The sequence below is a fragment of the Nycticebus coucang genome, chromosome 6 (assembly GCF_027406575.1).
Source record: "Nycticebus coucang isolate mNycCou1 chromosome 6, mNycCou1.pri, whole genome shotgun sequence".
NCBI classification, from domain to species: Eukaryota; Metazoa; Chordata; class Mammalia; order Primates; family Lorisidae; genus Nycticebus; species Nycticebus coucang.
The window spans coordinates 85303726-85326003 of record NC_069785.1 but is presented as its reverse complement, the minus strand read 5'-3'; the positions used below and the strand labels follow the sequence as shown (position 1 = coordinate 85326003).

Genomic DNA, 22278 nt, shown 5'->3' with positions numbered 1-22278 from the left:
GCTGTGTGGTCAGTGATGTCCTGTCTTGTGTTATGTCTACCAAGGCACAAGTGCACACCACAAGGACCTCCATTTGGTAATGGAGATGACAAGGACTTGTTCCAAAATCCACAGGTGCCCACTGGCACTCATGTGTGGGCTTTCTCAGTATCACAAGGTTCCAGTTGTTGTCACCATGTCCCGTATCATGGTGGAGACTGCAGGGTTCTGGGCCCCATTCAGCAGGACAGCTCACACCACGGCCTGGCCTGCTGCAGAGCCTCCTGCCCTGGGGCCCATAGCCCATGGGTGACCTTCCCTGGCTTCTCGTGTGTGACACAAACAATATCCCCAAATGCACAACATGCTGCTTCTGGAAACCCGTGTGACCTCCGAAGCTTTATTCCCTTCCTCGTGGAAACTGTGGATATAGTGATGTGTGTTCTGCTTTGTGAGAGACACTCAGCATGACCCTGACAGCTACACCCTAAACATCTCAGCTCTCGTGGAGGGAGGAGTCCCATGGTCTGCCCCACCCTCAGGAGGGCAGGGGTCTCACCAGAGCTTGCAGGTCCCCTGCCAAGCAATGCACGTCTGACCCAGTGACCACAGCATGGCAGAGCCTTGGGTGTTCTCCCGGTGTCCAGATGGCCCAGCCCCCATGGAGTGGGTCATGACAGGGAACGGAGAGTGATGACTCTGGGGACAAGTGTGAGCAGCTGCCTTGTCCATGCACCATGGGTGCCCTGGCTCTGACCCTCACCTTCTGGGACCCATTCAACTTTTTTTTTTTTTTTTTTTTAATTAACTCATAGCTGTGTACATTAATGTGATCATCAGGCACCATACACTGGTTTTTAGACTATTTGACACATTTTCATCAAACTGGTTGACATAGCCTTCCTGGCATTTTCTTAGTTACTGTGTTAAGACATTTACATTCTACATTTACTAAGTTTCACATGTACCCTTGTAAGATGCACCGCAGGTGTAATCGCACCAATCACCCTTCCTCCGCCCATCCTCCCCCCTCCCTCCCCTCCCTTTCCCCCTTCCCCATATTCTTAGGTTATAACTGGGTTATAGCTTTCATGTGAAAGCCATAAATTAGCTTCATAGTAGGGCTGAGTACATTGGATACTTTTTCTTCCATTCTTGAGACACTTTACTAAGAAGAATATGTTCCAGCTCCATCCATGTAAACACGAAAGAGGTAAAGTCTCCATCTTTCTTTAAGGTTGCATAATATTCCATGGTGTACATATACCACAATTTATTAATCCATTTGTGGATCGATGCACTTGGGCTTTTTCCATGACTTAGCAATTATGAATTGGGCTGCAATAAACATTCTGGTACAAATATCTTTGTTGTAATGTGATTTTTCTTCTGGGTATATACCTAGTAGAGGAATTATAGGATTGAATGGCAGATCTATTTTAGATCTCTAAGTGTTCTCCAAACATCTTTCCAAAAGGAACGTATTAGTGCGCATTCCCACCAGCAGTGTAGAAGTGTGCCCTTTTCTCCGCATCCACACCAACATCTCTGGTCTTGGGATTCCATTCAACTCTTTTAAGGGCTGGTTTCATGAACTCACATATGGGCCTTGGATGTGGTCACAGACCCCACAGGAGAGGACAGGTGTCTCAGACAGTGTGACCAGCTGGAAATCCTCTTCCTCTCAGTGAAAACCAGCCCAAGGGCGCTCCAGGAGACATGTCTCATGCGGTTTTTGAGATGAGGAGTCTCTGCTCCTGTGCTGAGATGTGACTGAAACCGCTGAGGATGCCCAAATACTACCTTGGCTCCTTTCTCTAAATTCTCTTCATTTTATCCCCAGGGACCAAATTCAACTAATGTGACTGAGAGGTGTGTGCAGAGTCTCTCTCTGGGGTGGTGAGAGCTGTGGGGAAAGGTCGAGGAGAAGGCGGAGAGCCCTTTCGATATTCCTACTGCTGCTTAACTGTGTCCTTAGAAATGATGATGAGGGTAAAGTACAAGGCTGATTTTACTAGTGCAAAATAAAAACGTTTTGCACACCCTGTAGTGAAAAGAAAAGCAGTTTACTGCTAAATCAGACATTTCGTAACAATTGCAAATACACTCAAATACTCAGTGTTTCTCCTTTTCTATATACTGACACCTGATTCTCTCTCTCTCTCTCACTGTGTCTTTGAATCTATAAACTATGCCCTTGTGTTCCCTCCAAGGTCACACTTCTCCACTTGCTGCCCAAATGGTTATTACACCTGGTTACTTTGTTAATAGTCACACTGGTTAAAATTCCCAAGCTCACACTTGGCTGTCAGCTGTGTTGGGCCAGCATTTCCCAAGCAAGGCTACTTGCAATTTTGTATTGTAAGTAGGGCCCTTTCTCTGCACGGCAGGACTGAGCCGGCTTTGACGTGGGATGCACGAACTGTGCCCCAGGACTGGGCTCTCTGTGTGCTGCTGAGATCTGCCGGCTGTGTCAGAGGGACGGTGTCCAACATTGTGTCCATTTCAAACTAACCCTCATGGGGAAGACCACCACAGCTGCTTGGCACTGAGCTGCACAGAGGGACACAGGGGGCTGGGATGTCCTACCCCTGACACTCATTAGGGGACAGGGTGTGCTGGAGGAAGTGGGGGGAAGGAACCTGCTGTCTAAAGGCGGATTTCCCACCCCGAATCTCAGCTGCCCATCACCCATCTGGCCTGTGTGCACCAGGAAAATGTGGGTCATGTGGGCCAGAGGTGAGGGGACTGTGAGGAGTTCACATTTCCCGTGTCCACCCTTGGCTGTGTCACTCGGCCTTGTACAAACCCACCCTTACACCCTGTTCTCCAGAGTGGGCCTGACTCTCAATCAGTGACTCTGGGAAGTACAGACAGGTGCAGGGGCCGGGCCCTTCAGGGACAATTTCCATCCCATGAGCCAGTGAGTACTGCTCTACAAGGACCAGGGTTTCAATGGACGACCTGCTGGAGTGACCAGAAAACTAAATCTTAGAAAACCACAATGACAAGGGAGTTTGGACCCATTTGCAGGCTGTGGGGTGGAGTGAGCAGAGCTCCGTGAGACTGAGGGTCACTGGGAGCTCCTGGGAGATCTGAGCTGGGAAGTGACAGGGATTCCTGCCGTTTCAGCACAACCTGGGACAAGTGAGGGACCCTGACCTTCTGTTCCCTGAGAATGTGGGACTCTAGAGAGAAGGACTGATGTCTTCTTCACACTATTCACTGGGGACAGAGAAGCTGATGGTGACAGTGATGAGGAGGATGTGAGTGCACAGCTGAGCTCTAGTGGCAGGAACTTCCGGGGCTCCCAGTGACCTGCAGCTGCTCTGACTGGGAAGGAGAGACTCGGTTTTGCTTCCCAAATAGGGACGAAGTCTGGCACCATATCTGTAGTCATGGGTATGTCTCTGGACCTTTTTGCTTTTTGGAAGAGCTACAGCTTGCCCTCCACCTCCCACCCCTTCTGTTACAAAGCAGGAATCAGACAAGGGAATTTCTGCACTCACAGGGGGTTACAGAAGCCACACTCTCCTGGCTCCCTGCACACAGCATATGGACCTCTGTGTGTGGCTGTGCAGGACAGCTGGTCACACTGGTACCCAGTGAGGCTGGACTGCCTTGTCCCCACCCTCCCAGGTGACAGGTGCTGTGAGGGAAGCTGGGGGAGGGAAGTTCCTGCTCTGAGTGTCCTCCCCCAGCAGGGGGCGGCAGAGCTGCAGCCTGGAGTGGCAGGAGAGAGGCTGGGGCTGCCCAGGGGGCCTGTCCTGGCTGCAGTGACAGGTCCCCTCACTGTGGGACCACAGACCCCCCACACTCCACACCTCATGACCTGTGCAGAGACAGTGACCCTGGTGCCCTCACAGAGACAATGGGCCTAGGTCACATCCTCAGTTAGGTGGGTTCTGGTGCCTTTTCCAAGTTCACAGGAAACATTGAAAAGACACTTGCCAAGAGTGGAAGAAATGAGGGTGACAGACACTAGTGAGCTGTGGGGAGGGGATGTCACAGAAGAGGTGACACCCCGTGTGCAGTGACACTGGAGTGTGAAGCCCCCACAGAAGGTGTGTGGTGACCCCAGACTGTGGAGTCAGAAATCACTACCCAGCGTCTAAATGACACAGGACCTGATCTAGGGGAAGTGACTAGGTGGGACCTCTGTGATTCTGGGGACCCGCAGGGAAGACAGAGGAGGAGGAATATGGTGGCCTGTGTGTCCCTCATGCTGGGTCCGCTGTGATCTGTCATCTCAGCAGCTCCCAGCTCAGCCCCATAGCCAGGCTCCTGGAAGGGGCAGAGCCCTGCTGAGCCTGGCCTACGACACACCACAGCCAGAAAGGTTGGGACAGTGCTAGTGGGGTCAGTGCTCAGGGAGGGGACTGTGATCCCAGGCCTTGGATCCTGAGTCTGATTTGCATCCTGATAAGCAGATGTGGGAAGGTGGGTCCTCACGCCTCCCTGCTCAGTCCTGTCTAAGCCCTCAGCTGGTTCAGTGACTTGCCTCAAAGAGGAGGTCCTGAGATAGTAATTTGCATAAACCCCAAACCCTCACTGCCCTACAGGGCCTCCAAGGGAATAAGAGAACCCGAGGGAGCCCAGCTGTCCTGCAAAGTCAGAGGCAGAGCTGTGGGGGTGTCGCCATGGCCTGGAGCCCTCTCCTGCTCCCCCTCCTCACTCTCTGCACAGGTGCTGCCTCTAGGTCCTACCCCAGATCAGCCCCCACAGGACCCTGATGGGCCAGTGTGGATCAGGAGCTCAGCCCAGCACGGTCTCTGGGCAGGGCCCCTGGGAAGGGTCTTTAATTCTTAAGCAATTTCTTCTCTTCTCTCTTGCAGGTTCCGTGTTTTCCTATGAGCTGACACAGCTGTCCTTGGTGTCAGTGTCCCTAGGACAGACAGCAAGGATCACCTGTTCCGGTGATAAACTTGACAAAGAATACATCTACTGGTACCAGCAGAAAGCAGGCCAGGCCCCTGTGCTGGTGATATATAAAGACAGCCAGCGGCCCTCGGGGATCCCTGAGCGGTTCTCTGGGTCCAGCTCAGGGAACACGGCCACCCTGACCATCAGCGGGGCCCAGGCTGGGGATGAGGCCGATTATTACTGTGCCAGACCTGGTGGCAGTGGGAGCAGCTGGCAGTGACTCACAGTGACACAGACAGATGGGGATGTGGGACAGGAACCTCCCTAGCCTCACTCTCACTCTCTGAGCTGTGACCATGACCTTGGTCTCAACTCACTCAGTTCCTTGTCAACGTACCCAGGGAACACACATAGCATGCCACTTGAATTGTGATTTCCCCACATCTCGCTCACATGTTTAATCCACACAAGATGTTGCATTTGTTCAGTTCCCTCAGCAGCAGCTCACAGGTTCACGGGAGGGAGAATGTGTCCAGCTGACCTGGTGCCTGTTCTAGAAACCCATAGTCTCTTATCTGTCAACACGGAGTCTGGAAGGAGAGGGGCCTGGACTCCTGCATTCTGTGCCTCAGATTGTTGCCTTGGGAAAGGATGAAGCCCTGGGAGCCGAGTAGATGTTGTTCTCAGGATGACATTTGCTGATGTGTCAGGACAGCTCTGGGAGTGTGCGGACAGGGTCTGTCCTGCTGCTTCCTGAGCAGAAGGGCACATGTCCCTGAGCCTCCCCTGGCTGACCAGAGTCATCCTCTGTGTGGCAGAAGCGCCAGCTCGTCCATCATTAATGACATCAAGGCCACTCCTTATTTCTAGCTCCAAAATTACTCTTTGTAATGAAACCCTGGACTAGGAATCATCAGGAAACCAGCACCAGAGTAGGGTCCGGGGCCTCCCAGGCTGCACCGAGCTGGTGCTTGTTGCACCATAAGAAAAATCTCTGTTCCCAGCTCCCCAGGAAGCTGTGCCACAGGCTGAGGGTCTCCCATAAATGTGCCTTTTGCTCTAAAAACTTTACTATTAGGTTTCCTTGATAATTTCAAAATATCAAGTGTAGAAATGATTAGAGAGAAAGAAGAGAAGCTTCCTGTAGGTCCCCTCCCATGACAGTGGATGTCTGATTTTCAAGAAGGGGGATGACAGATAAAAAGGAAATCGCTCCTCTCTGACAACTGTAATTAGACTGTTGCGAGCACTGTTCCCATGTCATGTCTGCTGACCCTGAGCTGTCCACACGCCGTATTGTATTCACTGGATCCCTGATCCCTAAGTGATAATTCCAGGATCATTCCCGAGATACAGATGGTCAAAAGCTGGTCCAGTTACTTTTTTTTTTCTTTTTTTTGAGACAGAGTCTCACTATGTTGCGCTCCGTAGAGTACTGTACCGTCAGAGCTCACAGCAACCTCAAACTCTTGGGCTTAAGTGATTCTCTTGCCTCATCCTCCCAAGTAGCTGGGACTATCGGTACCTGCCACAATGCCTGACTATTTCTTAGTTGCCGTTGTGATCGTTTAACTGGCCCGTGCTGGGTTCGAACCCGCCAGCCTGGGTGGATGTGGCCGTCATCATAACCATTGTGCTGCAGGTGCCAAGCCGGCTCCGGTTCCTTCTGATCAAGGACTTCTTGTTGGATTTCTGATCAGTTCAAAGGGTGCAGGGAGCTGGCCCCCTCCCAGGCCCTGCCCTGCCTCTGTCCAAGTGCAGCAGCGCCCCCCACAGGCGACTGGGAGACAACACAGGGACAAGCTTCTCCAACTAGGCAGGGCACATTGAGGGTTTCCCACACCCTCCTCCCCAGACCAGGCTGCTCCCGGTGCCCTGAGAAGAGGTTGCTGTCAGGGGTCTAGGGTCTCCTAATTCTCTTTTCTCAGCTCCTCCTGAGAGAGCTTGGGATTGTCACTCCCTCTCTCAGACCTGTCTCTTCCCTGTCCAGTGCACTCCCTAGATTCTATGCTCCTGGGTCATAGAATTATAGAATTTCAGAGGAAGCAGTGATGGCCGGGACCCCAGGAAGCCAGCCCAGTTTCTGAAACCCAGGTAGCAGAACAGTTCTCCAGAGGGCTGCCTGGTGGCCACAGGGAGGAGAGACCTAGAACCCCTCCCCTGAGCATCTCTAGATCTAAGTGAGCTAGGGAAGGGCTGGGGTGGTGTGCCGACCCTATGTAAATCACACCTGTTTTCTCCCCAGAGCAGCATCCTGGAGCCCCCCATATATGATAAGCAACAGTTAGGAGAACCTGATTTATTACTGGGCAATGTCCCTTAGCCACATCTCAATACACATCACTCCTGTCCCAAATCCTTCATACATGCAAACATCACCAAGGACCCAAAGTGGATTGAATTCCAGTCCCCTCAGGTTGCCACTGTCCCATCTGACTCTCAGACTTACCAGACATTCCCCCACAAGGACTGACCTAGCACGTCTCACACACTCCTGTGTCTTGAGCCTTTTTAAGGTACTGACAGCAGTTCCAGAAAAGGAGGTCTCCTCACCTGCTATATTGACACAGCCTGCCTGTCACCTTCTGTCTAACCTCTTTATTAGTTATCTGCATAGCATCAGTGATAGGGTCTTTCCCATCAAAATTTCTACGGATTTATTTACTTGAATAAATTGTTTCCCTATGGTGAGAAATGCTTTGAACTGCAAGGTCACACATATGAAATACAGAGGCGTAGACATAGGGGAGGTGATTTCTCCTAGCAATCTAAGTGGGGGTAAGACAGGGTTTCATTTAGGGAGTCTCACCATCCCGTGAAGGCACCAGGGTCTTTGTAAGTCCCTGTTCCATTGTCCCTAAGATGTTAGCTTTGTTTTCAGTCATGTTCGGCACAAGGTCTCAGAATGGCTGCTACAGCTCCAGTCATCACACCTAAATTCAACAGGATAGAAAGAGCTGAATTTTTGGTGCGTTCCTTTCCTTAGAAGAGCAAAGTTTCCCCAAGAAGAAACAGCCACGTCATCAAGGACTAGAGCTGGGACACACAGTGAGTCCTTGCTGAGAGAGACCTAGCTCAGCAGGTGTCTATGTTATTACATAAATAAAGCAGTGTAGAGTGAGAAGGTGGTGGGGACTGTCTGCTAAGGTGGTGGGGACTGTCTGCTGTGTCTTCAAACCCAGTGTGACTCCTGCATGGAGTCCCAAGCAGGAGAAAAAACTCACTGCAAGCAGGCTGTGTCCTGTTCATGCTGAATTCTCAGAATGGAAGGTGCCAGAGCAGAGCGGGTCTAGATGAATATCTGCTGTGGGATGGTCTACTGTGTGTGTTTGGTGCAGCCCCACTGGCACTGGTCATGGCCCTAAATCCACAGGGGACATCAGGAAGAGCCAGTCCCCGAGCACCATGTGACCAATGCCAAGCCCTGGTATCCCCTGCACAACCAACCATGCGCCAGACGCACATGAAGGGGGGCTTCAACGGGGCCCTGCCCCGCCCCTCCAATGGGTAAGTTCATATTTTCCTGGGTAGTCTGAGCCCTCGTGCCTGGTCTGGAGGCAGGAAGGGCCACACAGAGAACAGGAACCCTCCCGGGGCAGCAGCCCGTGGATCAGCGATGCGGGGACCTGAGCAGCAGCTTGTGAATCTGCACCTGGACCTAGGAGGCCCCTGAGCTGCAGCAGCCAGTGTGGGGCGGCCACCAGGGGGCGGCAGAGTCACCTGGTTGTAATCACAGGAGTCAGCTTTGCTCCCGCTCACCCTTGTCCTGCTTGATGTGAAGCCCAGATTCTGGCTCCTCGTCTCACACCAGGCTTCTCTGTCACTTCCTATTTCTCTGATCCAGGCACAAGGACTTCATGACCCCACCCGGGGAGCCCGGGGAGTCCAGGGAGGCTCAATCTCTGTAGGTGCCAAACTCACCTAGAGCGCTGGAGCTGTCCCCGACTTGTAGCACACACACAGGGGACACTGAGGTCCAAGACAAGGACCTGCCTCAGGAGCCCACACCAAGGGCAGGGATCTGCAGAGCCGCAGATGCTCTTAAGCAGTGCATATGAGCGGGTGGGTGACTCACACCTGAAATCTTCCCACAGTGGGAGGCAGAGAAGGGAGAGGGCGGGAGCCCAGGTCTTCCAGCCTTCACTGAGCTGTGACCTCACCTCTGCACTCCCACACAGGTGACAGAGTGACACACTGCCTCCAACAGAAACAAATATGTACATTACAGACCACTACTGTGAAGAGGGCTGTAAGCTCAGGATCTGTGATCTGACTTGGGACCCCGAAACCACTGAGCTCTGTGTTGTCACCAGTGCAAAGGAATAAGGGCAAATGATGATCTCAGGATGGCCTGAAGAGAGACCTGGACACAGCCTAAATACTTTGGTACAGACTATGAGACCAGCTGGTGGAAAAAGATTAGGCTGGGAATGCAAAAGCTGGCCCCCGCCTCTGTGGGCCCCTGGGCTGAGCCTCTCTGGAAACCACAGAGCTTCTCAGGCAGCAGCCCCTGACTCGGCCTCATTTGCATCCTGGGCAGCTCTCTCCACCAGGGGATAAAACAGGCCTGGGAGGCCCCTGCCCAGCCCGGGCCTCGGAAGCAACCTAGAGGGTATCTCCACCATGGCCTGGACCCCTCTCCTCCTCAGCCTTCTGGCTCACTGCACAGGTGCTGCCCCAGGGACCCCACCCACTCAGCCCCAGGGCTCAGGGACAAACCTGGGCCTGACTCTGAGCTCAGCAGACCCCTGGATGTGGAGGGCAGGGGGTTCCTGAGCCTGCTGCAGGGTGAGGGGCCAGTGGGGCTGAGACCACCACACTGTGGTCACTGGTACTCTGAAGATCCTGCCACCAAGGAGAGTTGAAATTTTTTGCTGTGAGCACTCTGGTTTCAAGCCATTCATTTCTCTCCTTGCAGGGTCTGTGGCCTCGTATGTGCTCACGCAGCCACCCTCGGTGTCAGTGGCCCTGGGACAGCCAGCCAGGATCACTTTCGGGGGAAACAATACTGGTAGCAAAGCTGTGCATTGGTACCAGCAGAAGCCAGGCCAGTCCCCTGTGCTGGTCATCTATAGTGATAGCAACCGGCCCTCAGGAATCCCTGAGCGATTCTCAGGCTCCAACTCAGGGAATACGGCCACCCTGACCATCAGCGGGGCCCAGGCTGGGGACGAGGCCGACTATTACTGTCAGGTGTGGGACGGCGACACTGCTCACAGTGACACAGGCAGATGGGGAAGTGAGACACTAACTCCTGCCCCATCTGTGTCACTCCTTCACTCCTGCCAAGGAGGATTGTAGACGCGCCATGAGCAGGCCTGGCACCCACAGGCAGGCTTTGCAGAGGGTGCTCAGGGCGCTCATTGCCTGGCAGGAGCAGAGCTATCTTGACTCTCAGGGCTGCGTTGTGGGGACAGAATGGGACCTGAGTGGAAGGACCCACAGAGGGAATTATCCATCCACTATCCTGGCCCCAGATAAACATGTGGTGTTGAGAGCACCATTCCTTGGACCTAGTCTCTGGACCTGTCCCCATAACTGCCCAGCCCTGCTGAGATCGTGAAGGTTCCTTGGCAGCCTGGGATTTGAGCAGAGCAAAGTGCAAGTGTTCTGTGAGATTAATAGACCCCCTCCTCAGTGTGACCCCACCCCCAGCACTGCTGAGCCCCCTGGCAGCTTAGAGCTGAGCTTTCACTTCTCTCTGGGAAGTGCTGCTGGGTGCAGAGATCTGCCCCTTTCCACGAGTGTACTCTTCTCAGAGAGATCCAGATCCTGCCTCAATATAGGATACCCTGGAGGACCCCGAGCTCAGAGTGCCCTCCATAGTCACCTGTGGCCTTGCTGGCCAGCCCCATTGTGGTCACTCCCCCTCCACCCAGCACTGCTTTGTTCATTCCCCCAGGGCCTCTGTGCCTGAAGATCTCCATCTCAGGAGCAGCTCCCAGGACCCAAGCAGAGCTAGTCTGCTGTCCCCACCATGGCCATCAGGCACGGAGGAGGTCACTGTGCACAGGAGACTGGTTTCTCTCCGGGATCCCCAGAGTGAGTGTCCTAATGCCCAGCTACACCTGCCCATTCCCTGTGTGGTAGTCCAGAGTGAAAATGGGGCCTGACAGGCAGGAGCTTTCGGGGCTCAAGGGACTGGGGGGTGTCAGACCCTCCTTCCGTGAGTCCAGGTGCCAGGGAAGCTTCAGCCTCAGGCCCACACAGGGAGCCCCAGGAGCACCCACAGGATGAGCTCAGGGCTCCTCATCCCACCCCACCCCGTGCACAAATCATCATTCCTTTCAGAGCCCCACCCAGCAGTGCAGCTGTCATCCTTTCCGTGACACACACAGTTCAGCCTGGGAATTTCACAGTGACAAGACTCCACAACCCTCCCTTGTCCTCAGGACACCCAGTCCCTTCTCCTCCAGCCACACAAGCTCCACAGAGGGAATCTCCTGAGAGAAGAGGCCAGACCCAGGGGCTCATCCTGTAATCCTAGCACTCTAGGAAGCCCAGGCAGGGGGATCACTTGAACTCAGAGATTGGTGACCAGCCTGAGCAAGAGGGAGACCCTGTCTCTCTTAAAAATAGAAAAACTAGCTGGGCACTTTAGCGGGCGCTTATAGTCTCTGCTAGTCCAGAGACTGAGGCAGGAGGATCCCTTGAGTCCTAGAATTTGACCTTGCTGTGAGCTCTGATGACACTGCAGCACTCCAGCTTGGGCAATCAAGCGACACTCTGTGTCAAAAAGAAAAAAAAAAAAGGAAGTGGGAAAGAACAAAAGCATAGCCATGAAAAAGTTAGTAAATATCTCTCATGTACTTTTATATTGATTACATATGGAAATGATCTATTTTTGATATATTAAGTTACATGAAGTACATCATACTGAATTAGTACGTTGTCTTTCCTGTTCCATGTAGTGCCATCACGTCACATGGCTGTAGGACACAGCAGCTCTGGCCCCTTCAGGTGACAGGTGCTTCTGAGCAACCTGGTGCAGGAAGCCCCGCCCCCTCCACAGTACCCGAGTGTGAGCCCAGGGAGAGGCGCTGGAGCCGGAGAGACGAGGCCACGGTGTGGGCCAGCTGCTGGTGCAGGGGACTGAGCCTCGGCCTTGTTCCTGCTCCATCCTAGATGACCCCCGTCAGCTCCCCAGGGAGCCAGCTGGGCCTGCCTGAGCTGATAACGGGGGACCTGGCAATTGTAGCTGTGTGGTCAGCGATGTCCTGTCTTGTGTTATGTCTACCAGGGCACAAGTGCACACCTGGTTGTTGGACCATGGGTCAATACTTTGGTAATGGAGATGACAAGGACTTGTTCCAAAATCCATGGCACTCACCTGTGGGATTTCTCAGAATCACAAGCTTCCCGTTGTCATCACCAGGTCCCATATCATGGTGGATGCCACAGGGTTCTGGGCCCCACTCAGCAGGACAGCTCACACCACAGCCTGGCCTGCTGCAGAGCCTCCTGCCCTTGGGGCCCATAGCCTGTGAGTGACCTTCCCTGGTTCCTCGTGTGTGACAGAAACAACATCCCTAAGTGCACAACATGCTGCTTCTGGAAACCCGTGTGACCTCCCAAGTTTTATTTCCTTCCTGTGTAGAAACTGTGGATACAGTGATGTGTGTTCTACTTTGTGAGAGACACTCAGCATGACCCTGACAGCTACACCCTAAACATCTCAGCTCACGTGGAGGGAGGAGTCCCATGGTCTGCCCCATCCCCAGGAGGGCAGGGGTCTCACCAGAGACCCTGCTTGCAGGACCCCCGCCAGGCAATGCACATGTGACCCTGTGACCACAGCACAGCAGAGCCTTGGGTATTCTCCCGGGATCCAGATGGCCCAGCCCCCATGGAGTGGGTCATGACAGGGAACGGAGGGTGATGACTCTGGGGACAAGTGTGAGCAGATGCCTCGCCCATCCCCCTGGGTGCCCTGGCTCTGACTCTGCCCTCTGAGAGGAACAGAGAAGCACTGAGTTTCCAAATCAGTGCTGCCTTCTGTGCACCTGCAGGCAAGTCGTTATGTTCTAGAACATTCCTCCTCTGGCTCAGATACTGCCAGGAGGACTATTGCCTCCCTAGATCAGTAAAAATCCACTTCCACCTTCTGGGATTCATTCAACTCTTGGAGGGTCAGCTTGCATGAACTTCAATATGAGCTCAGATGTAGTGACAGACCCTACAGGAGAGGACAGCTGTCTCAGACAGCGCCACCTGCTGGACATCCTCTTCCTCTCAAGGACACCCGGGAAGTGTGTCTCAAGATTTCTGACGTGAGGAGCCTCTCTTCCTGTGCTGAGATGTCACCCACAATGGGGAGGATGTGCAGACACCCCCTAGGGTCCTTCCTGGGGACCTTCTCTCAATTCTCTTCCTTTTATCCCCAGGGACCAAATGCAGTTAAAGTGACAGGTGGGTGCAGAGTCTCTGTCTGAGCGGTGAGAGCTCTGGGCAGGGATGGATGAGAGGGCTGACCACCCTTTCAATATTCCTACTGCTGCTTAATTGTGTCCTTAGACTGTTTATGAGGGTAAAATACAGGGCTTGTTTACCAGCGCAAAATAAAAATAAATATTGCCCACTCTGGAGTGAAAGGAAAAGTATTTTACTGCTGAATCAGACATCCCATCAAAATTGCAAACTGTTTCTCTTTATATTCTGACCCCTCAGTCTCTCTCTGTCTCTCTCTCTCTCTCTCTCTCTCCTTGCTCTTGCTCTGGTTTTGTCTTTGAAATTATAAACTATGTCCTTCTGTCCCCTCCAAGGTCACACTTCCCTGCTTGTTCTCCAAATGGTTATTACGCCTGGTGACTTTGTTAGCAGTCCCCCTGGTTATGATTCCCCAGGCTCACACTCGGTTGTCAGCTGTGTTGGGCCAGCATTTCCCAAGCAGGGGTTGTTGCAATCAGAGGCTTGGGGAAAAGTTTGAGAAAAACTAACATCCTCCAGGGCAGTGTGCATTGGTGTCAGTGGCCCTTTCTCGGCTTGGCAGGACCAAGCAGGCTGTGCCGTGACACCACACACTGTGCCCCAGGACCGAGCTCTCTGTGCGCTGCTGAGCTCCAGATGCTGTGTCAGCGGGACCGTGTCCACCATTGAGTCAACTTCACATTGTACCCTCATGGGGAAGGTACCACTGCTGCTGGGCTCTGAGATGCACAGAGGAACATGGGGGGGCTGGGGATGTCCTACCCCTGATGCGCATTAGGGGACAGGGTGTGCTGGAGGGGTGGTGGGTGTGGAAGGAACCTGCTGTCTAAAAATGGATTTGCCACCCCAAATCTCAGCCGACCATCACCCACCTGGCCTGTGTGCAGCTTGGACATGTGGGTCACGTGCGTCAGAAGTGAGGGGACTGTCAGGTGCTCACATTTCCCATGTCCACCCTTGGCTGTGTCACTCGCCCCGGACCCACCCTTCCTTATATCCTGTGCCCCACAGCGGGACTGACTAATCAGTGACCCTGGGACGTGCAGAAAGGTGCAGGGGCCAGGCCCTTCAGGGACACTTCCCATCCCTTGAGCCAGTGACCACAGCTCTGCAAGGACCAGGGTTTCAATGGGCGACATGCTAGAGTGACCAGATAACTAAATCTTAGAGAACCACAATGACAAGGGAATCCAGACACATTTCAGGGCTACTCCTTGAAGTGAGCAGAGCTCTGTGTGTCCCAGGCTCACTGGAAGCTCCTGAGAGATCTGAGCTGGGAAGTGACAGGGTTTCCCGCCCTTTCAGGACAACCTGGGACAAGTGAGGGACCCCACTCCCCGATCTTCTGTTCCCTGAGAACGTGGGACCCTGCAGAGCAGGACTGATGTCTTCTTCACGCTGTTCATGGGGCCGGAGATGCTGATGGTGACAATGATGAGGAGGATGTGAGTGCACAGCTGAGCTCTAGTGGCAGGAACTTCCGGGCTCCCAGTGACCTGCAGCTGCTCTGGGAGGGGGAGACTCAGTCTTCCTAACTAGGGAAGATGTCTGGTCCCTATCTGGGGTCACAGGTGCTTCTTGGGACCTGTCGCTTTGCAGAAGAGCTACAGCTTGTCCTTCACCTCCCACACCTTCTGTTACAAAGCAGGAATCAGAGAAGGGAATTTCTGCACTCACAGGGGGTTACAGAAGCCGCACTCTCCTGGCTCCCTGCACACAGCATGTGCACCTCTGTGTGGGGCTGTGCAGGGCAGCTGGTCACACTGGTACCCGGTGAGGCTGGACTGCCTTGTCCCCACCCTCCCAGGTGACAGGTGCTGTGGGGGACCCTGGGGAAGGGAAGCTCCTGCTCTGAGTGTCCTCCCCCAGCAGGGGGCGGCAGAGCTGCAGCCTGGAGTGGCAGGAGGGAGGCTGGGGCTGCCCAGGGGGCCTGTCCTGGCTGCAGTGACAAGTCCCCCTCACTGTGGGACCACAGACCCCCCACACTCCACACCTCATGCCCTGTGCAGAGAAAGTGACCCTGGTGCCCTCAGAGACACAATGGGCCCAGGTCACACCCTCAGTAAGGTGGGTTCGGGGGCCTTTTCCAAGTTCACAGGAAACATTGAAAAGACACTTGTCAAGAGTGGAAGAAATGAGGGTGACAGATGCTCATGTGCTATGGGGTGGGGATGTCACAGAAGAGGTGACACCCTGTGTGCAGTGACACTGGAGTGTGATACTCCCCCAGAAGGTGTGTGGTGCTGAGTGACCAGACTGTGGAGTCAGAAATCACTACCCAGCGTCTAAATGACACAGGACCTGATCTAGGGGAAATGACCAGGTGGGACCTCAGTGATTCTGGGGACCCATAGGGAAGACAGAGGAGGAAGAAATGGTGGCCTGTTTCACCCTCATGCTGGGTCCGCTGTGATCTGTCATCTCAGCAGCTCCCAGCTCAGCTCCATGGCCAGGCTCCTGGAAGGAGCAGAGCCCTGCTGAGCCTGGCCAGGATATACCACAGCCAGGATGGTGGGGACAGTCCTAGTGGGGTCAGTCCTCAGGGAGGGGCCAGGCCTCGGATCCTGGGTCTGATTTGAAGTCCTGAGAAGCAGATGGAGGAAGGTGGGGCCCCAAACCTCCCTGCTCAGTCCCTGGGCTGTCCTCTGAGCTGGTTGAGTGAATCTTTCAAGGGGAAGGCCCAGGGGAAAAAATTTGCATAACCCCCAAATACTCACTGTCCCACAAAGCCTGAGCAGAATAAGAGAGGCTGGGGGAGCCCAGCTGTGCTGTGGCTCAGAGGCAGAGCTGTGGGGGTGTCACCATGGCCTGGAGCCCTCTCCTGCTCCCCCTCCTCACTCTCTGCACAGGTGCTGTCTCTAGGTCCTGCCCCAGGATCAGCTCCCACAGGACCCTGATGGGCCAGTGTGGACCAGGAGCTCAGCCCAGCACGGTTTCAGGGCAGGGCCCCTGGGAAAGGTCTTTAATTCTTAAGCAATTTCTTCTTTTCTCCCTTGCAGGTTCCGTGTTTTCCTATGAGCTGACACAGCTGTTCTCGGTGTCAGTGTCCCTAGGACAGACAGCAAGGATCACCTGTTCCGGTGATAAACTTGACAAAGAATACATCTACTGGTACCAGCAGAAAGCAGGCCAGGCCCCTGTGCTGGTGATATATAAAGATAGTGAGCGGCCCTCAGGGATCCCTGAGCCGTTCTCTGGGTCAAGCTCAGGGAACACGGCCACCCTGACCATCAGCGGGTCCCAGGCTGGGGATGAGGCCTACTATTACTGTGCCAGACCTGATGGCAGTGGGAGCAGCTGGCAGTGACTCACAGTGACACAGACAGATGGGGATGTGGGACAGGAACCTCCCTAGCCTCACTCTCACTCTCTGAGCTGTGACCATGACCTTGGTCTCAACTCACTCAGTTCCTTGTCAATGTACCCAGGGAACACACATAGCATGCCACTTGAATTGTGATTTCCCCACATCTCGCTCACATGTTTAATCCACACAAGATGTTGCATTTGTTCAGTTCCCTCAGCAGCAGCTCACAGGTTCACGGGAGGGAGAATGTGTCCAGCTGACCTGGTGCCTGTTCTAGAAACCCACAGTCTCTTACCTGTCGACACGGAGTCTGGAAGGAGAGGGGTCTGGACTCCTATATTCTGTGTCTCAGATCATTGCCTTGGCAGAGGATGAAGCCCTGGGAGCCGAGTAGGTGTTGTTCTCAGGATGACATTTGCTGATGTGTCAGGACAGCTCTGGGAGTGTGAGGACAGGGTCTGTCCTGCTTCTTCCTGAGCAGAAGGGCACATGTCCCTGAGCCTCCCCTGGCTGACCAGAGTCATCCTCTGTGTGGCAGAAGCGCAAGCTCGGTCCATCATTAATGACATCAAGGCCACTCCTTATTTCTAGCTCCAAAATTAACTCTTTGTAATGAAACCCTGGACTAGGAATGCTCAGGAAACCAGCACCGGAGTAGGGTCAGGGGCCTCCCAGGCTGCACCGAGCTGGTGCTTGTTGCACCATAAGAAAAATCTCTATTCCCAGCTCCCCAGGAAGCTGTGCCACAGGCTGAGGGTCTCCCATAAATGTGCCTTTTTGCTCTAAAAACTTTACTTTTAGGTTTCCTTGATAATTTCAAAATATCAAGTATAGAAATGATTAGAGACACAGAAGAGAAGATTCCTGTAGGTCCCCTCCCATGACAGTGGATGTCTGATTTTCAAGAAGAGGGATGACAGATAAAAAGGAAATCGCTCCTCTCTGACAATTGTAATTAGACTGTTGCAAGCACTGTTCCCATGTCATGTCTGCTGACCCTGAGCTGTCCACACGCCGTATTGTATTCACTGGATCCCTGATCCCTAAGTGATAATTCTGGGATCATTCCCGAGATACAGATGGTCAAAAGCTGCTCCAGTTACTTTTTTTTTTTCTTTTCTTTGAGACAGAGTCTCACTATGTTGCACTTCGTAGAGTGCTGTACCATCAGAGCTCACAGCAACCTCAAACTCTTGGGCTTAAGTGATTCTCTTGCCTCATCCTCCCAAGTAGCTGGGACTATCAGCACCTGCCACAATGCCCGACTATTTCTTAGTTGCTGTTGTGGTGGTTTAGCTGGCCTGTGCTGGGTTTGAACCCGCCAGCCTGGGTGGATGTGGCCGTCATCATAACCATTGTGCTGCAGGTGCCAAGCCGGCTCCAGTTCCTTCTGATCAAGGACTTTTTGTTGGATTTCTGATCAGTTCAAAGGGTGCAGGGAGCTGGCCCCCTCCCAGGCCCTGCCCTGCCTCTGTCCAAGTGCAGCAGCGCCCCCCACAGGCGACTGGGAGACAACACAGGGACAAGCTTCTCCAACTAGGCAGGGCACATTGAGGGTTTCCCACACCCTCCTCCCCAGACCAGGCTGCTCCCGGTGCCCTGAGAAGAGGTTGCTGTCAGGGGTCTAGGGGCTCTTAATTCTCCTTTCTCAGCTCCTCCTGAGAGAGCCTGGGATTGTCACTCCCTCTCTCAGACCTGTCTCTTCCCTGTCCAGTGCACTCCCTAGATTCTATGCTCCTGGGTCATAGAATTATAGAATTTCAGAGGAAGCAGTGATGGCCGGGACCCCAGGAAGCCAGCCCAGTTTCTGAAACCCAGGTAGCAGAACAGTTCTCCAGAGGGCTGCCTGGTGGCCACAGGGAGGAGAGACCTAGAACCCCTCCCCTGAGCATCTCTAGATCTAAGTGAGCTAGGGAAGGGCTGGGGTGGTGTGCCGACCCTATGTAAATCACACCTGTTTTCTCCCCAGAGCAGCATCCTGGAGCCCCCCATAATGATAAGCAACAGTTAGGAGAACCTGATTTATTACTGGGCAATGTCCCGTAGCCACATCTCAATACACATCACTCCTGTCCCAAATCCTTCATACATGCAAACATCACCAAGGACCCAAAGTGGTTTGAATTCCAGTCCCCTCAGGTTGCCACTGTCCCATCCGACTCTCAGACTTACCAGACATTCCCCCACAAGGACTGACCTAGCACGTCTCAGACACTCCTGTGTCTTGAGCCTTTTTTTTTTTTTTTTTTTTTTTTTGGCCGGGGCTGGTTTTGAACCCGCCACCTCTGGCATATGGGACTGGCACCCTACTCCTTGAGCCACAGGCACCGCCCTGTCTTGAGCCTTTTTAAGGTACTGACAGCAGTTCCAGAAAAGGAGGTCTCCTCACCTGCTATATTGACACAGCCTGCCTGTCACCTTCTGTCTAACCTCTTTATTAGTTATCTGCATAGCATCAATGATGGGGTCTTTCCCATCAATATTTCTATGGATTTATTTACTTGAATACATTGTTTCCCTATGGTGAGAAATGCTTTTAACTGCAAGGTCACACATATGAAACACAGAGGCTTAGACACAGGGGAGGTGATTTCTCCTAGCAATCTAAGTGGGGGTAAGACAGGGTCTCATTTAGGGAGTCTCACCATCTCATGAAGGCACCAGGGTCTTTGTAAGTCCCTGTTCCATTGTCCCTATGATGTTAGCTTTGTTTTCAGTCTTGTTTGGCCCAAGGTCTCAGAATGGCTGCTACAGCTCCAGTCATCACACCTAAATTCAACAGGATAGAAACAGCTGAATTTTTGGCGCGTTCCTTTCCTTAGAAGAGCAAAGTTTCCCCAAGAAGAAACAGCCACGACATCAAGGACTAGAGCTGGGCCACACAGTGAGTCCTGGCTGAGAGAGAACCTAGCTCAGCAGGTGTCTATGTTATTACATAAATAAAGCAGACAGTGTTGAGGGAGAAGGTGGTGGCGACTGTCTGCTGTGTCTGCAAACCCAGTGTGTCTATTGCACAGAGCCCAAAGCAAGAGAAGAAATCCACTGCAAGCAGGCTGTGTCCTGTTCTTTCTGACTTTTCAGAATGAAAGTGGCCAGAAGAGTGGGTTCAGAGGAATATCTGCTGTGGGATGGTCTACTGTGTGTGTTTGGTGCAGCCCCACGGGCCCTGGATATGGCCCTGAATCCACAGGGGACATCAAGAAGAGCCAATCCCTGAGCACCGTGTGCCCAGTGCCAAGCCCTGGTATCTCCTGCAGGACCCACCATGGGCCAGCCCCACATGCAGGGAGGCCTCAGCTGGACCCTGCCGCTCCCCTCCAAATGGGCAAGTTCTTATATTCCACAGCAATCTGAGCCCTCGTACCCAGTCTGGAGGGGGCAGAGGTCACACAGAGAAGAGGAATCCTCCTCAGGGCAGCTGCCTGCGGTTCAGGGGAGCAGGGACCTGAGCAGCAGCAGCTTGTGAATCTGCACCTGGACCCAGGAGGCCCCTGAGCTGCAGCAGCCCGTGTGGAGTGGCCACCAGGGGGCGACAGATCACCTGGTTCTCATCACAGGGCCAGCATTGCTCACAGTCATCTGATTTCTCCTGCTTGATGTGAAGCCCAGATTCTGGCTCCTCGTCTCCCATCAGGCTGCTCTGTCACTTCCTATTTCTCTGTCCAAGCACAAGGACTTCATGACCCCACCCGGGGAGGCCCAAGGAGGCTCATCTCTGTAAGTGCCAACCTCACCTAAGGTCCTGGAGCTGTCCCCGACTCATAGCACACACTGGGGACACTGAGGCCCAAGACAAGGACCTGCCCCAGGAGCTCACACCAAGGGCAGGGACCTACAGAGCCTCCGAGGCTCTCAAATAGAGCATGTGAGCTGGGTGGGTGACTCACGCCTGAAATCTTCCCTAGTAGGAGGCAGAGAAGAGAGAATGGCGGGAGCCCAGGGTTCCAGGCTTCACTGAGCTGGGTCACATCTCTGCACTGCGGCATAGGTGACAGAGTGAGACGCTGCCTCCTCCAGGCTCATGAGAATCCAGCACTGTGAACAGGGCTGTACCCTCAGGATCAGGGATCTGACTTAGTACCTGGCAACCGTTGGGCTCTGTGTTGTCACCTGTGGAAAGGAGTAAGGAGAATCAGACAGTGTCACGTGTGAGCTCAGCGTGGCCTGGTGAGACACCTGGACATGGTCATGGGTGGAGATGTTGGCCCAGACTATGAGACCAGCTGGTGGAAAAGACTCCTGGGGGTGAGGGTGTGTCTGCATGGGCCGCCCCTCCCCCCCTTCCTATGGCCCTTGGGCTGAGTCTCTCTGGAAACCACAGAGCTCCTCAGGCAGCAGCCCCTGACTCGGGCTCATTTGCATCCTAGGCAGCTGTCTCTTCCAGGGGATAAGACAGGCCTGGGAGGCCCCTACCCAGACCCGGCTTCGGAAGCAGCATCAGGGTGTCTCCACCATGGCCTGGACCCTTCTCTTCCTGGGCCTTCTGGCTCACTGCACAGGTACTGCCCCAGGCTCCCTACCCGCCCATCCCCAGGGCTCAGGGAGAAGCCTGGGCCTCAGTCTCAGCTCAGTGGGGCCTCTGGCTGTGGAGGGCATGGGGTTCCTGACCCTGCTGCAGGGTGATGGGCTTTTGGGCCTGAGACCCAAAACTGTGCTCACTGGTCATTTGAGGGACCCTCTATCCGTGGAGAGTGGAGAATTTTGCTGAGCCCCCTGGTTTCAGAGCATTCATTACTCTCTCGTATCCTCCCCTTGAAGGGTCTGTGGCCTCCTATGAGCTCATCCAGCCACCCTCGGTGTCAGTGGCCCTGGGATAGACAGCCAGTATCACCTGTGGTGGAAACAATATCGGAGGCAAAAATGCTTACTGGTACCAGCAAAAGCCAGGCCAGTCCCCTGTGCTGGTCATCTATGGTGATAGCAGCCGGCCCTCAGGGATCCCTGAGCGATTCTCAGGCTCCAACTCAGGGAACACGGCCACCCTGACCATCAGCAGGGCCCAGGCTGGGGACGAGGCTGACTATCACTGTCAGGTGTGGGACAGCAACACTGCTCACAGTGACACAGGCAGATGGGGAAGTGAGACACTAACTCCTGCCCCATCTGTGTCACTCTTTCACTCCTGTCAAGGAGGATTGTAGACGCAGCCCTGAGCAGGGTTGACCCCCACAGGCAGGCTTTGCAGAGGGTGGGAAGATGTGGACATTGCCTGGCAGAGCAGACGTGGGAGACCAGCTTGAGAAGAGTGAGCCACCATCTCCACTAAATATAGAAAAACTAGGAGGGGCGGAGCAAGATGGTGGCCGTGTAACAGCTTCCTTGCATCTGGGCACCGTGAGTCTGGGGAGATAGGACTCCAGGCATCTCTGGCTGGTGGGATCTGCCTATCATCACCCCTCTGAGGACACAGCGAGTCAGCGAGAGACTTCTGGACCCCAAGAGGAGGACTAAAACAGTGGAAAACTGGCAAGTGGTCGCGTGTGTTCAATCTGTCTAAACCCGCCGGCAACTGTAAGTTCAGTAGCACCGAGACTGCAAACCAGAAAGGCCTTACCTGTGAACTGTTTTGGTGTCTTTGGACTTGGCACTCAGTTGAACTGCCTTGGGGAGAGCCTGAGCGGGAGTGCCGAGAACTCTGGCCATTGTCTAGGGCCCCAGTCTGAGCCACTGAGCCAGACGGAGCTAATAGTGTTTGGCAGTGG

General features: G+C 53.8%; 1 pseudogene and 3 gene segments (V, D, J or C); all 4 read left to right on the top strand.

The window, feature by feature from the left end:
- The first annotated feature begins 4597 nt into the window (after positions 1-4597).
- Positions 4598-5122, top strand: LOC128588752 (immunoglobulin lambda variable 3-25-like). The segment is given in 2 exon segments: positions 4598-4665; positions 4815-5122. Coding segments are annotated over 2 exon segments (354 nt in total).
- A 4219-nt stretch (positions 5123-9341) lies between these two features.
- LOC128587705 (immunoglobulin lambda variable 3-9-like) lies at positions 9342-10158 on the top strand. The segment is given in 2 exon segments: positions 9342-9511; positions 9761-10158. Coding segments are annotated over 2 exon segments (429 nt in total).
- A 5840-nt stretch (positions 10159-15998) lies between these two features.
- On the top strand, positions 15999-16576 carry LOC128588751 (immunoglobulin lambda variable 3-25-like). The segment is given in 2 exon segments: positions 15999-16118; positions 16269-16576. Coding segments are annotated over 2 exon segments (354 nt in total).
- A 4444-nt stretch (positions 16577-21020) lies between these two features.
- Positions 21021-21717, top strand: LOC128588750 (immunoglobulin lambda variable 3-9-like; annotated as a pseudogene). Its single transcript, XR_008380810.1, has 2 exons — positions 21021-21075; positions 21335-21717. The product of XR_008380810.1 is annotated as an immunoglobulin lambda variable 3-9-like (transcript).
- Positions 21718-22278: the final 561 nt, after the last annotated feature.